The following is a 15,173-nucleotide window of genomic DNA, read 5'->3' as shown; positions in this document are numbered from 1 at the left end:
CCTCTATTCTGAATCTCTGCAGTAAGGGGTATGTGAAATGCTGTGGTCCTGGGCTTTGCTGGGACAGATCTTAGGTTGAGTTCGAGTTGTAGCCTGGCTTTGTGAGTTTTGAGACATTACTTAACATCTCAAGCCCTTAGCTCTTTCATTTGTAAGATGGGAATGGTAACACTTGCCTCTTAGTTTTGTAGTGAAAATCAAATGCATTAATACATGGGACAAATGCATGTGCCTTCTTAGTAGAATGATTGGTACATGATATCAAGTTAAAATTTTTGCCATGACAGTATTTGTGTCACATGATTTGTCTGTGTGACCAAATTGACTGCTCAGCTGTGGCCTGCTGACTGTTCACTGAAGACAAAATGATAGAATCTCTGTGAGACTAAAGAGCCCAAGCGACTTCCAAGGTCCGCAGAGATTTTCTGGCCAGAACTTCCTCCTGTCACCTGCAGCAGTTTGAAGTGTGGGTAAAACTAAAAGACGTGAAGGAGAGCCGGAACATACTCAGGAGCTTCTGCGGACTGTATGTAACAGAACTTTTGAGATTTATTTGTTTCCATTCTATTAATGGCAGTAAAATAACGCTGATATTTTAAGCATGCTTATGATACTATTGTCAGATAAGGTGCTTAGACAATGTAGTTCTTTCATAATTTTTTGATTTTTTTGATTTTTGCAGTAACTCATTTAAATCATGCTAGCCTTTTTTATATACTTTAAATGGCTCAGGCTTATTACCATCTTAGAGACTGCTCAAGTTTTGTTCTTGCTGCTTGGAAAGTTCACTCCCAGATATTTACTTTCATGCCTGGAGTTGTATATTCAGATCATCTCTGATGAAGTAGATATACGCTGAAGTAGAGGTGTTGTATACAGGGGTATGTGCGCTCATCTATGTGTGTGTGTTATGTGTGCGTGTGCCTGTCTGTTTTCCCTACAAGAATATTCCTTGAGGAGGAAGAACCCTGATTATTGTGAGTGAAGTGTTTGTAGCACACAAAGAGCACATAGAACACAGTAAGTAATTAACATAATGTCTCTTAGTGGGTATAAAGAACTTGTCAATAAATATTTTGAAACAGCTAATGTAACAAAACAATCCAAAGAATGAGGTCTTTCCGATTTAGTTTATCTAAACTAACTAGATAATTTGAAAAAATCACTTCATGTAAGATAAATCTTGCTAAAATGTTGCAAAAACATTGTTTTCCTTATAGAAGGGAATTTTTTGCATTACTCTGTTTTGCTATTATTTCACAACTAATGCAGAGAGTATGCATAGGCTAATCTTGATAAAATTCTTTAAAATTTCAAATTGGAGTTCAAATTAATAATGGTTTGATGTACAATTTGATAAAAATTATTTTTATTTTTCTCAAAAGTATAATGGCCATAAAAAAGCAGATGTAGGTGTTTAAAACATCTAACTATAAAAAAAGGTACATTAATTATGCTGAAACACAGTAACATTTTTATAGGTTATCTGCCTTTTGAAAATTTATATCTTACCGTGTATGTTTATTGACAATACCAGCGAGATGCGCTTTCAAAGGGGCACTGACATTAAAGAAAAGTGTTTCATTTATTAGAATGACACCCATTTTTATCCTCTGGCATTGGGAAAAAGCAGCTATTTTCTCTGGGAAATGACAATAACAGCAGCAGCATAACAGGAAAGTAAGACACATTTTAACCTGCGTAACATTGAAAGTGGTACTTGTACTGAATAGCTCTTCAGAGTTTGAAACGGCTTCCATGTATGTAGTTAAAAGTTCTTTAGTCCAATTTATTGTTATTTACCTGCTACCTCCTTTGTAGGATTGACGTTTTCAAAGAGAAGAGTAATAGTGAGTGCAGTTTTAAAACATAAAAAAGCTGCTTTAAGCCATACTCCGTGAGCGTGCTTGTTATTGTGGGTTTTAAAGTGGAACTATATTTTGAGTTAACTGCTTCAAATTGTTCCCGTGAACACACAACTGTGGGAAACAGAATCAGGAGGACATGCATTCACCCAACAATTAGTTACTGAACAGTGTTAGCACCTAGCACTACGATGGTCATAGGAATCGTGGAAAAAGAACCACGTAGCAAGACTTTGCCAATTGGAGAATTTGATTTATATGGACAAAGAAATGGAATCCGTAGCAATGAGGTACCGATTCGCAGTGTCCTTAGCCCATGTTCTGTTCTGTAACAGAATGCTGGAATCTGGGTAATTTATAAAAGAAATTTGTTTCTGGTGATGGAGAGTGGCAAGTCCAAAAGTCAGGTGCTGGCATCTACTTGACTTCTGATGGCGACCTTCTTGCTACACCATGCTATGGAAGGTAAGATGTATTACCTTCTGCAACAGTGAGACAGAGCAAGCATGCCACAGAGTGCTTGCTTTTATGATTAAGCCTTTCTCTCAGTAACCCATCAGCTGATGAATGAGAGTTCTGCCCAGTCACATCCCAGCGGTTCCGCCTGCCCCATACACCATTACTATATGACTGCAGGGATTAAGTTTCCTACACATGAAATTTGGGGGACACATTGAATCCATAGCATCAAGGATCAGACCAACAAGATAGCAAGTACGCAACAAAATGCCCCCGCTAAAATATTCATTTGAGACCAGAGAAATTTGAATGGTAATTATTTTCTGGTACAAAATTTAGGAGATAGACTGATTTTTTTCTGATTTCTAAATTGATTTATGTGTAAAACCTGTTCTATAGCTCCGTTGACTATTATAGAAAATAACAAATTCATTATAGAAAATAGCAAGTGAAAACAAAATCTGCACTATTTTAGAAAATATAGCACTTACATGGCAATAGAAGAATAATACTCATGATTTTTTTGTCAGAACCATTTTTGGAAAATGATTTAGTTTTTTCCAGCCTTCATCCTAATTAAGATAAATAAAACAGCACATTGCTCCATTTTTCTTTTCTGTTGAAATGACAGATTTCTGTCTTCTCGCAGAAAGATGCCCTTGTTGGATATAGACCACTGCTCACAGCTCTCCTCAGGCTGCTGTCTGACAGTCACAGCCCCTCGCTCTCCCCACCCGCACCTGCCCCATGTGGGGCCCACAGCTGGGCTTGTTTCCTCCTTTAGCAGGACTCACGGGAAGGACTGCGGGGAGGAGAAGGGGCAGGTGAAGTTGAAATTCCTTCTGGGATACTGGTAAAAATGACGTAAGCAGATTTGCGGATGAAGTGTATTTCTATTGTATTCTAAGTCTTTAGTGGTACAGATAGTTATTTCTCACTCTTTCCCAGTTCTCTGTCCACATCTCTCTACGCCCCCTGCCCTGTCTTCCTTCTTTTGTCCTGCTGTGACAAAATGCCTTAGGCTGGGTAATTTTTAACAATAGAAATTTATTGCTCACAGTTCTGGAGGGTAGGAGGTTTCTCATGAAACCACCACCAGACTTGATGTCTCATAAGGTCGCATGCCTCACAGGTGGCACTGTCATTTATCCTTGCATGGTAAAAAGGCAAAAGGGCTCCCTCAAACCTGTGTGGTGAGAATACTCCTCCCATACCTTCATGGTTTAATAACCTCTCACAGGCCCCACCTCTTATTACCATCTTTGTGGGGGTTAGGTTTCAACATAAATTTTGGTAGAGACACAAACATTCAACTGTAGCATAACTCTCTCCCCTAGCACTCAGTCCCCCGACCCACAACCATGTACTTTGAGCGTGATGAGAACACATTTCAGATTTTCTTATCATAATTTCCCACAAATGGTTAGATCTGACATAATTTGAAAACCTGTTCAAAGTTTCCATTGAAAGTTAAATGTTCCATAGAATGATTTTCAAATAACACATTAGAACTAGTATTAGGCTGTATTTAAATATAAATTCTGTCTTGCCTGAAATGACCAGAAAGCATTGAATTGCATTATGAAATAATTTACTTTCAAGGTACTGTCTGTGTAAGTGGTTGATTTGTTCATTCTGTGAAATTCTGTTGTGCCATGGACTGTTCTAAACCCTGGAACTGAGTCACTCGACACAACAGACAGAGACCTCTGACACAGCGGTGGTGAACCCATGGCATGTGTGCCACGGCGGGCTGGTATCACTGGAGGTCTGACAGGCTCACTGTCCTGACGCGTCCTGTGGAATCTACATTCCGCTAGGGAGAGATGACCTTGATGCATGCAGTAGACAGGACTTACAACAAGCTGATTTACATGATAGGAGGTGATAAAGCATTGGGACTAAAGTACAGTTGGGTCAAGGAGATTAGGAGTGGGGGGTGGGAGTGATAGCAGCCTGGGCAAATGAAGAGGACGGGTTGAATCACACTGAGAAGCTGAGCTTCACACTGACTTGTAGAACCTGAGAAGGGCGACTGCTGTCTGCCAGAAGAGCATGTCAGAAAGGGGGGCAGAAAGGGGGGCAGGTACAGCCAGATCCCCAGGCGGGAGCATGCCTGCAGGTCCAGGAACAGAGAGGAGGTCCTGTAGCTGCAGCAGAGCAGCCGATGGCACAGAGTTGGAAGGGTAACGTGGTCAGATGGTGGAGGGTCTGCTGGGCTTTTTAAGGACTTTGGGTTTTATGTGAAGAAAGATGTAATCAGATTTAGCACTTCAGAAAGAGTGCTCTGGCTGCAATGGATTCAAAATAGATTATGCATAGTTTAATCTAGGGGAGGAGAAGGCAAGAGTGGAAGCAGGGACGCCTAGGAGAGCTCTGTCTTGTGGGATTTACATACTGGTCCTGCTCTTGTGAAGTACGGATCCCAGAATACTTGGAGGTAGAGTCAACAGAATGTCCCAGTGGATGGGAAGTAGAGTGTGAGAAGGAAGAACCGTAGATAATACCAAGGTTTTTGATTAAAGGAAAGCCTAATAGTCAACTGGGTCTGAGTGTAAACAGCTAACAAAGAGCACAAGGTTTTGAAGGAGGTTACAAAACATATTCTGATCTCAAGCTGCTGTCACTTCTCCCGTTATGACTGGGTTCCAGAATGTGGATATTCATAGCCAGGGCTGAACACTGCTTTTCCTTTGCCTTAATAACTCCTGTCCAAGGTCTTTGTGCACTCAATGTTTTGCAAGTCATAGTTTCGGAAAGCTCTTCTCAGGCCCTGCTGCCTTCCCCATATCGCTCCGTCCTGGCACTCTGTTTTGTCTTTATTGTACATTTCATCTTCATATGACAGTTTATTTAACTGATTTATTTCATTGTCTGTTTTCCCTGCTGGAATGTGTGTTCCATGACACTGAGATCTCATCATTCTTGCTGTTGTATATCCAGTACCTAGGAGAGCCTCTGGCTTGAAGCCTGTAATAATTATTGAATGATATTTTAGGGGGCTGGGGATTTAGGTCCTTGGCACAGTGCCTGCCTGGCAAGTGCAAGGTCATGAGTTCGATTCCCGGTACTGGAAAACAAACAAACAAAAAATGATATTTTAATATCAAAGCATATCATCAAGTATACATGAACGTCTTCAGGGACCACCACTATCAGTGTGTTGGGGCTGGGAGAATATTTTCATGTAGCATATTTTGACAAATATTGGAAATAATACTATGAGACTATAAAGAAATCACAAAGCACTAAGTGTAGGATTTATTGGCAAATGATAAAAAGGAAAACTCAAAGAGACTTTGGAGTGGGAAAAACATAGACTTGTAGAATTATTGATCCTAAGACTTAAAAGGACTTGCCCAACAGTGCTCACAGACAGAAATCTCTGCAGCGTCTCATTGAGCTTCCTCTGAACATGTCTAACGTGGAGTGCATTACTGTACATAGAAGTATGTCCCAATCTTCGGCAATTCTACATATTAGAAAGATGTTTTTCATTCTATGAATAGAAGAACAGGGAGCATTTGTCTAGGCAGAGTGGAATGGGAAAAGATTTCTGGCTAAAGGAAGGTATGGACAGAAGCTGGAAAAATCTAGGTCAGTGAGAAACTGAACAGGTTTCTTCAGAGAGGAGAGGGATAGAATTAACCATCTCATATCTACCTCACGTTGGCACAGAGAGAAGTCTCAGAGGAGTGGCATTTGCTTCATAGGTGGGGGATTAGAGAAAAACCTGATACTAGTTTTTACTTATTTAGGGTAATTAAAGCTCATTAAAAAATCCTATCTCTGCCAATAAGGCAGTGAATTAAGTGTCCAGGCAAATTTTAAAATGCTGATTCCAGCAAGATTTTTTTAAATAAGAAAGCCATCAAATTATAGTGAGAAATATAATAACTTATACTTCTGGAACTAATACGAATTCTAAGTAGGAGGCTGATCTTTGCTAACTGAAGGAAGAAAGCAATACTATTTTTGTTAAAACATAATGATGTTTTAAATATAAAGTTCTGAGCTAATTTCCTTAGGAATGTGTAAAAGCCTGTGAATACAGGGATTAATATGGAACTAGTACCGGTCATGGCTTTTGATCTTGGAATTTATTGAAGAGATTTCTTATAAACTGGAAATCATGTGGCTTTGGTATCTCTTGTTGAGCTAGGCCTTCCCAGTCCGTTCTATACTGCTGTGGAAGCGTTCCAGAGACTGGGTCATTATAATGAACAGAAGTTACTGGCTCATACTTTCAGAGACCAAGATTGAGGAAGCAGCTTCTGGAAAGGACCATCTTGTGTCATTCCATGGCTATAGGGCAGGAAGGTGACAGTGGGCCAGGCATCCCCTTTTTAGAGAAGCACCAGTCTCACTCATAGAGAGTTAGCCCTCACGGATGAATCTCTGTAAAGTCTCACCTCTTAATAACATTATGATAATTTCCAACATGAGTTTTGGAAGGAACAAACATTTCAACCATTGCTTTCCCTTAGCCACAGAAAAGCTAACTTCTATGGATCCATGGCCACCATGGCCTTCCTCATTTACATTCTTATAAGTGTTATAGTTTGCATTACAATGGAATATATCTAGATTTTATTTTCTGACCTAATGTTTTGGAGATACCACAGTGGTTTATTTAATCAAAACTACTCAGAATTTTTACAAGCCTTAGACAGTTAACTTCCAATGGTAAATCTTTTGTGTACAAAAATCAGAGTAATTCATGAGTGATTTCTTTTTTTTTTTTTTTTTTTTTGGTTTTTCTCCGGTACCGGGAACCGAACTCACGACCTTGCGCTTGCCAGGCAGGCGCTTTTGCCGCTGAGCTAAATCCCCAGCCCCCATGAGTGATTTCATAATGGATGTTTCCATAGGGAGAGAAATACTGCTTTAGAAAACCAAAGGTGGTATAAAGAACTTTGTGTTTTGATCAGAGTAGTTTCAAACTAGAAGAGGAAAAAAAATCAAGCTCTTCTACATGATTGAATACGTTTGAGGTGAATTGAAGTGAAATTGAGTCAAAGATATGTTCCAAGGAAAAAATCTACTAGTTATTGCAAAGGTTAATCCATCAAGAATATCGAAAGTCAGGAAGGAAAAGGAACTTAATATTTAACTATCTGTGTAGAGATAGGAATTACTTGTGGTGTCTTGGCAGTGAAACAAAATATTTTGGATATATTGAACTAATCCTTAGGGTTGGAGGCCAAGCTCACTGCTCTCTAGGCTTTAATTCTCTTACGTGCAAAACTAGTCAGAGGGTTGAGGGAGAGGATGGGGTAGAAAACCTCTTATATACATTCTACCTTTAAAATTGGAGTCAATTAGAAGACACTGGGATTCTTATGCATGTTTATGACACTTGTTCTATTGTAGGAGATAGTGTGAACTTTTACATGAAAGTTCAGAGAAACACGAGATACATGAAGAGAAATGGTTTCTGCTTAGAAAGTTTCAGATGTTTACCCAGAGAACATCTTGAGAATGTCACTTGACTTTAACATCCATATAATTTGCTTTATCTTTTCTGATGTAAGGTGTATCAATTAGAATTCTCTAAGGGAACAAAATCAACAGAAAATATGTGCATACTATGCAAGGAGATTTATGAGATAGGCTTACAGGATTAGAGATAGGAGACTTCCTATGGCCACCTTTGTGCTGGAGAGCCTGAGGATCCAGTAGTGGCTGAGCCCAAGAAGATGGAAGCCACAAAATAGGAGGGATCCAGGATGTGGCACCAGTCCTAGGACGAAGGTCTGGAAGCTCACCATAAAGTCCCCAGCGGGAGTTTGCACTGGAAGGGTGAAGAAATCAGAGACAGATGTACAAAGGCAATGGCAACAGCCAGAGCTCTTTAGAAATGAGAACCTTTCGTTCTTCTTTCTTTTGTTACTCTGTCCAAGCCCCTCCAGTGGCTGGCCTATATTTTATTCATCCACAGACACACCCAGAGCTCTACTGTACTGAGCTGCTAGGCCTTTCTTAATTCTAGCTGCTATTCAAGTTGATGTATCATGTAATAGTGACACTATGTGTTTATAGGTTTCCCAGAATTGCAGGAAAATAAACATCTTTTGCAGAGATTAGAAGCAAATATTACCTGGATTACTATGAGCTGATGCTGGGTTTTCCGGATTCTTGATGGTAAAACATAGCCTGGTGTTGGTCCTTCTCCTCCCCAGCAGGTCTCTGCTCTTCTGCCATGTGATTCCTCCCTTTGTTTACAAAAGGTTTACTTTTGGCTTCTGGCCCTGTCCACTCTGTGGCTGTATATGTGTCTGGCTTATCCTAATTCTGTTGATCCATTTATAAGAATTTAAGTCCATGTTGATCGTTCTTTACTCACATGATTTAGTACTGATTTTCATAGTGCCTTACTGGTTTTATATTCTCCATTATATTTCCTTCCCTTTGTTGCAGGTGTCTTAAATATAGGGTCATTCTTAGAGTTTATAACACAATATTTGTCTATTTTATGTTTTTTTACAGCTTCATTCTCAGAATTCTCAAATTCAAAATGGTATCCCAAAATCACAGTTTTATGAAGCTGTCAGTCCTTGGTATAAAACACCATGGTCACTTCAAATTAAAGCACATTGTAATGCAGTTTTCTCTTTATCATTTTGAGGTAAAAAATCTCCAATTTTCGTCAGACATGTCTCTTAGGTCAGTGTACAGCAGCTCCTTTTGTCATCTTTGAGACAGGAAATTAAAGGACAGAGCAGGAGGGGAAGGCACTGCAGCAGACATGGCCAGATATTCCAATGCCCAGGGGACCCTATTTCTTTTCTTTTCTAGTGACCAAACTAGTAGCAGAAGGTGGCTTAATTTAAAAGTGTGGAGTTTCTAATAATCTTCCTTTTATTTTAAAAAGAAGTTTATATATAATTTTCTTTTCCAGTATTGCTTAATGTACTACTAGTCAGGCTCATCTGGCCTATTATGCAGTAAAAAATCAACCTTGAAATCCCAAGGGCTGAACAATACAGTACCTCTTCATTTACAGACTCACGGGCCTATGCTGATCTCACAGCATGTTTCAGCAAAGTGTTTTCCTCCTCTACTCCCATTGCAGGGTACTGCGATCATTCTCTTAGTGAATAAAACAGTGAATCTCATGAGTACTCTGATTTAGGCATGCAGTCAGCTATTCTTCCTGTTTCTGCCCTCCAGGGAAAGTTTTTTCATCTAGGGTATTCATTAATCGTTAAGTAATACAGCTATTGCAACATGAGTACTGAGCCTGGAGCAATTAAGAGGGGCATCTGGAACCCAGCACTTGAGTTTATGGTCCTAAAAGGGACTTTGTATACTGAGAAATTTAAGAGTTGACAATAACTGGCCTTCTTTTCCTTTCAACCCTAGAACAGTGCCTCACACAAAGCAGTAAAAGGATAAATGTTTTTTAAAGGGAGGAACTCAAATGTTCTTTACTTTTGCCTTCACTGTAAAGCTAATTTTATAAATTATTTTGACTTTTTAAAAATAGTCCCTATCTCTTTCTGTCCCAGTTTACGTTTACATAAATGCTTTGGAATAAAATTTGAACTTGATCATTATAATTAACATTAAAATTGGGGGTTAGAGAGTGTTTTTCAAACTTTGGAATTTGCCTCCCTTTTTTTTGAACTGACATATATAATACTTTCATTATTTAAGTGGAGACTTAGTGAAAATACCAAATATAAAAGCTGCAAAGATTTAAGATAGAGAAATTGATTAAAGTAACTAAAGTTAGCTACTCAATTAAAGGAAGACTATTCAGTGGCTTTTTTTCACATATTGCCTGAATCTCTCTGTATAGTCTTCCCCACTGATTGAAGAATCACAGCCTTGGTGATAATGTTTTGTAGGGCCCATAAAGCTAAGCTGTAAATCGTAAATGAAGGAGAAAAGTTTCTTTTTTTCATGGTTTGAAGAAAGTATTGCCGATGAATTTTTCACTTGGATGGTTCTTAGCAAGTTGTTGTTTTTCTAGCAGAGAGACCTGGGCTTGCAAAGTTGTGAAGATCAGGCAATCTACGTTCACATCTTCATGATCTACAAATCACCTATTCATTTGGTAGAGTAAAGCACACTCATGAAATCAATAATTTGGTATTCATTTATGCTGTATGCTTGCTTTTTCTCCATTTGGAAAATTCCATAAAGCAGCAACCATTTCATTAAGATAAAATAAAAATACATCTCTTTATGTTTCTGTATTATGTGAAGAATGCACAAGGCTTACCTTCTCCGTCAGTATGAGTCCATGTGTCTGCATGTTACAGCCACAGTGGGTGCGTTTTGCAAATCTCTGTCAAATATGCATGCTTTGTTTATAGCAGGAATGAGCTTAATTGTTGCGTTTGTGCAATAAAGGCTGGCACTTCTTATATGAAAATAAAATGTTAGCTTGTTGCTTTGGAAGTTGTTGCTTCGGAAGTCACACACAAAAAGGAATTCAGTTAAAATAGGCAACTCCTGTATAAAAAAGTAAGGAAAGAATTTCCATGATTAATTTCAGATCAGGGTATTAAAGCTGCATCAGTATCATAACTCCAGATTCCTGGAGGCCCAAACACTTGCCTCCTGAATGTACTACTATCTTTTCTTTTGCTATTTGTGATTTTGAGGCCAGAGGACATGAACTCTGAGAGGTTTTGCTGCTTTAATATTAGCTATGGAAATACACTCTGGTGGGATTCTTTTCCAATGTGCCTTTTATTACACTTGAAATGAATGACTTGTAACTATGTTATTATGTGATACACTGACATATGTTCACTTTAATGAAGATGAGTTACTGTCAGATTGTTCTCCATAATGAAACTCTTTCTTCTACCTGCAGCCTTTTCTTCAGACAGAAGGATACAGAAACTGGGAAAGATGCTGATTCTGACCTTTGATCATTTAAATTTGTGAAGAATTGAAAACAGTAATCAGTTTCCGTGCATTTGCCCTGGCTTACTTAAACCTTGGGGACAGACCTGGGTCTCTGTCACACTCAGGCAAAATCCAGTGGAAAATCTAAATATTTAACGCTGTCATTACTGTTTTCTGAATGCCGGAGTTAGTATGTATCGATTTGTGAGAAGAACAAATACTGCTCTTAAAACTTGAAATGTTCATTAGAAAAGTGAAGGGAACTAGATATTGGGCTGTCTCCTCTTATTTTTAAATGGCCTCAGAGTTTAATTTGGTTATAGAGAACATTCCAGAAAAGTCTGGAGTGTGGAACAAATTGAAAGTGCAAAGTGCACAAATGAGAAAGCAGGGATGAGTGTCTGTGAGATGCCCAATGGGTGAGGGCTGGTCAGTGTGTAAAAGCCTGAAATCTCATCTGGAAATTTCTCTAATGCTTCTTATTACTGTATAATTTTCCAAAACTGCTTACAGTTTCAGTGGCTTCAGTTCTTGTTTCTCTGGGGAGAATCTTTTTTCTTTCTTTAAAACAAGTAATAGGCAAAGTAGTTGCTTAGTTTGACTTGAACAAATAAGCCAAAAGATATCCTGACAGTGCAACAAGCAAAATCTGTGTGGATAATGTGAGTTCTTTCTTTTTAATTTTAGAATCAACCTTGTCCTATGTTAGGCAGCTGGAGGCAAGAGTAAGACAGCTGGAGGAAGAAAATCGCATGCTGCCCCAGGTGGGTGACTTCCAGAGGCTCACAGTCAGTCAGTGTCCTTTGAGTTGTAGTTATTTGAAATTTAAAGTCTCAATTACACGTTCTCCTATGAGTGCTAGAAATCATTCTGTAAATAGCCATTCATTTTGTAGAGTGTGATTATGTTCCATGATGGTCATCATATTATATAGATTTCTAAGAGGTATGCTAAAGGTTATGGATATCTGAAATAAGAATGTGAACTAATTTTAAGAGGAGGAAGAAAGATTAAATGGAAAATAAAGACACTTTGATACTATTACTACGCATTATGCCTATAGTTTGTAGATAAGGAAGGGACTCATTCAAATCCAAACTTTTCTAATCCATGAGCTAAGCAAATCTATAGTTATATTAAAGGTTTCATATCTTAATTAAATTAGTACTTTCTAAAGCTTTTTGTCATGTAATTGAATTCTTGTTGTACAACAAAGCAATGTTAGTAATTGTGTTTTTACTTGGGGACCCTATTTCCTTTTCTCTGATGAGTGTAAAGTGGTATTTTTTTCCGGTATGTTTAATGTGTTGCCATATATTTCACAAACAAAACTATTTCCAGGGATTGTTAAATTAACACAAACGATGTTAGTCTTCTGAGGGGGTGGTTTTCAGAGAATAATTTATTGAGAAGTTGCAGGAATCCACTGATTCTAGGTTAGTTTCCATTACAGGCATGAAGACAGTAATGCATTTTAAGATTTTATAAAATGGAGTTTTCTAAGCAATTAATTACTAGCCTTCTTTCTGCATTCTTTTGTAAGTGTCTAAAGGAAAATTACTGCTCAAATAACTAGTAAACAATAGTTTAAATAAAAGGTGAATGCATTTATGTTTCAAGAGAAGTTTAAATATTTCTTCAAAGACTCTTTGGAAATATATTCTAATTCTTTTTAGTCTTGTTTTTAAGATCTTTTTGCTCATTAATGACGGTTTGGGATATCATGTACTGTGTGGAAGAATGCTTTTCTCTTTCTTCAGTTGGCCAAATAAAAACCATGAGATTAATGGATCTACTTCTCTTCCTTCTCTCACTGTATGTGTGTTACAATTTATAATGACAGATTCTTGAATGAAAACATAGGATTCTTGAATGAAAACATCTAACTTCTTGTTTAAAAGCTAAAAAATATGGTTTATTATATATATTTATACTATTTTTCAGGCAACTGAGAATGTAAAAAATAGAAAAAAAGTAGTGAATAATTTTTAGTCTCCTTGGAGTGGAACTGAGGCTTGCATCAAACCCTAAAATGCCAGCTTATTGGCTACCTTATTTAAAAAGAGGTGCAACAAATGTGAAAACAATTTCAAGATTGATTTTTAAAAATCTGTACAAGTTACTATTAAAATTGTTAAAGGAAAGTCAGAAAAGGCCTCTGATATATGTGATATATATGTGTATATTGAAATACATCTTCCTTCATAGTTGAGAGTAGGGGAAATTAATCAGCTTCTACATTAAAATGTTCCATGTGTGCTTTTAAATGTGTTGCTATTTTTCTGTCAGGAATGTTGTCTTTTTTTTGTTTTCTTTTCCTCTGAGAAATAGCTAGGAAAGACAATCTAAGGTGCTACTTGTGTGAGGGATACAATATATTATGTATCATTACAAAAGAAAAAAGATGTTTCCAGTTATGTCAGATTTTTGCTGATTTCAGAGGTGTTAAAAATAAGAAAACAGTATTTTAGATTTATATGGCTAGTTCCATGTTAAAGTACTGTAATGTAAAGAAAATCCATTGTTTAAAATACATTACTGGACATACATAAAAAATATAATAGATCTCAGTTTAAAAAATATTTTTGTTAAATTTTATGTCAGAGATTATTGCCTTGATCTACAGCTAAAGTGGAGATAACAGAACTGCTAGTTATTACTTCTGTACGTACAAACTGTCATGGGCACTGATGGTAGATGAGCATCAGGATTTAACAAAATAAAAGGGTCTTGGAGAGGGAGAGTCTTGTGAAGAGAATCCTCATGGAAGGGTGAGAGTTGGTCTGGAGAACACCAGGCATTTACCATTTATTCTGAAATGCTGGCACGATTACAGATATGTCTGATGAGATTTCCTTGCAGAAACTGTTTCTGACTGCATGATGTTAGCTGATTTGCAAGGTCAGTTCAAAGGAAATGCTGACATTCCTGCATAAATTAATCTCAACAATTGAGACTAATTTGAGTTTTAGTTATAAAAACCTGCCACTTCTTTAATTAGGAGATGGTTAATTCTTAAGTTTATAAAAGTATGTCCATTTGTCTTTGGATAAACAGAAATAAGGGTGTAGCTGACATAAGAATCACAAATCTGTCAAATACCTTTCGTAGCTGTGGCCAGATTCTTTACCGAGGTTTAGTAAATCGAGCTCTTTCATTTCGATTAGATGCAAATTTGATGTGATATGAACCCCTAATGAAAATTGTGTGTTACTTAAGTACATAGGCTACTTATGTAAAGCATTGACCTGCAGGAAGAAATCTCATTTTTAATACTTACTTTTATTCTTCATATCAAACTGTGTGTAATGATAGAAAAATCACAACTTTCCTTTAGCAATATACATATTTAAAGATACACATGATGGGTATAATGTTTGAGATTCTTTCTGGTCAAAGGGCAAAGGACTAATTTGTTTATTTGTAAATGACAAAATTTGTAAATTTTGTGAAGAAAGGTCCAGGTGTAAGGGTCCAGGTGGATCCATGCTTATTCCTATGAAAAGTGGTCCAGTTTCACAGTTGTGGACTGTTTGGGAATAGGGGAAGGTCGTAAAGATCCAGCTGGTTCTGTGCAATAGGAAAGAGTAGCCCATAGGAAGTAAGAGGTAAATGCAGAATTATCTTCAGTGAGTGAAGAATTTCTTGGTCTGTTGTCATGACTGCAGTAGCCTACAAGGCTGTCGAGCTGTACTTTACATCTAGCTTGCAGACATGACATTACAGCCATATTCTAAGGTAGAAATAATCTTATTATTTTTATAAAATATTATTTTAGTATTACTTATGAGAATATTATTATTTGAAAGTGAAATACCTTTTTAAAAGTTGGGTGGCCGGGCGTGGTGGCACACATCTGTAATCCCAGCACTCAGGAGGCTGAGGCAGGAGGATCATCATGAGTTCGAAACCAGCCTGGGCTACAAAGTGAACTCAAGGCCAGCCTGAACTGCATAGCGAGACCCTGCCTCAAAAAGACCAAAA

General features: G+C 37.6%; 1 protein-coding gene across 7 annotated transcripts in view; it reads left to right on the top strand.

The window, feature by feature from the left end:
- The window catches only part of Ccdc85a (coiled-coil domain containing 85A), a 177,682-nt gene that overhangs the window by 127,831 nt on the left and 34,678 nt on the right, over positions 1-15,173 (top strand). For 5 of the 7 annotated variants that reach the window (XM_005385767.2, XM_005385766.2, XM_005385764.2 and 2 more), the window contains exon 3: positions 11,877-11,953. The exons of the other annotated variants lie outside the window; for them this stretch is intronic. In XM_005385767.2, the coding sequence (XP_005385824.1) occupies positions 11,877-11,953 (77 nt within the window). The remainder of the gene's footprint in view (positions 1-11,876; positions 11,954-15,173) is intronic. 7 annotated transcript variants of the gene reach the window in all.

The sequence above is a fragment of the Chinchilla lanigera genome, unplaced genomic scaffold, assembly GCF_000276665.1.
Source record: "Chinchilla lanigera isolate Chin_1 unplaced genomic scaffold, ChiLan1.0 scaffold00023, whole genome shotgun sequence".
NCBI classification, from domain to species: domain Eukaryota; kingdom Metazoa; phylum Chordata; class Mammalia; order Rodentia; family Chinchillidae; genus Chinchilla; species Chinchilla lanigera.
This window is presented reverse-complemented; position numbering and strand designations above follow the sequence as displayed.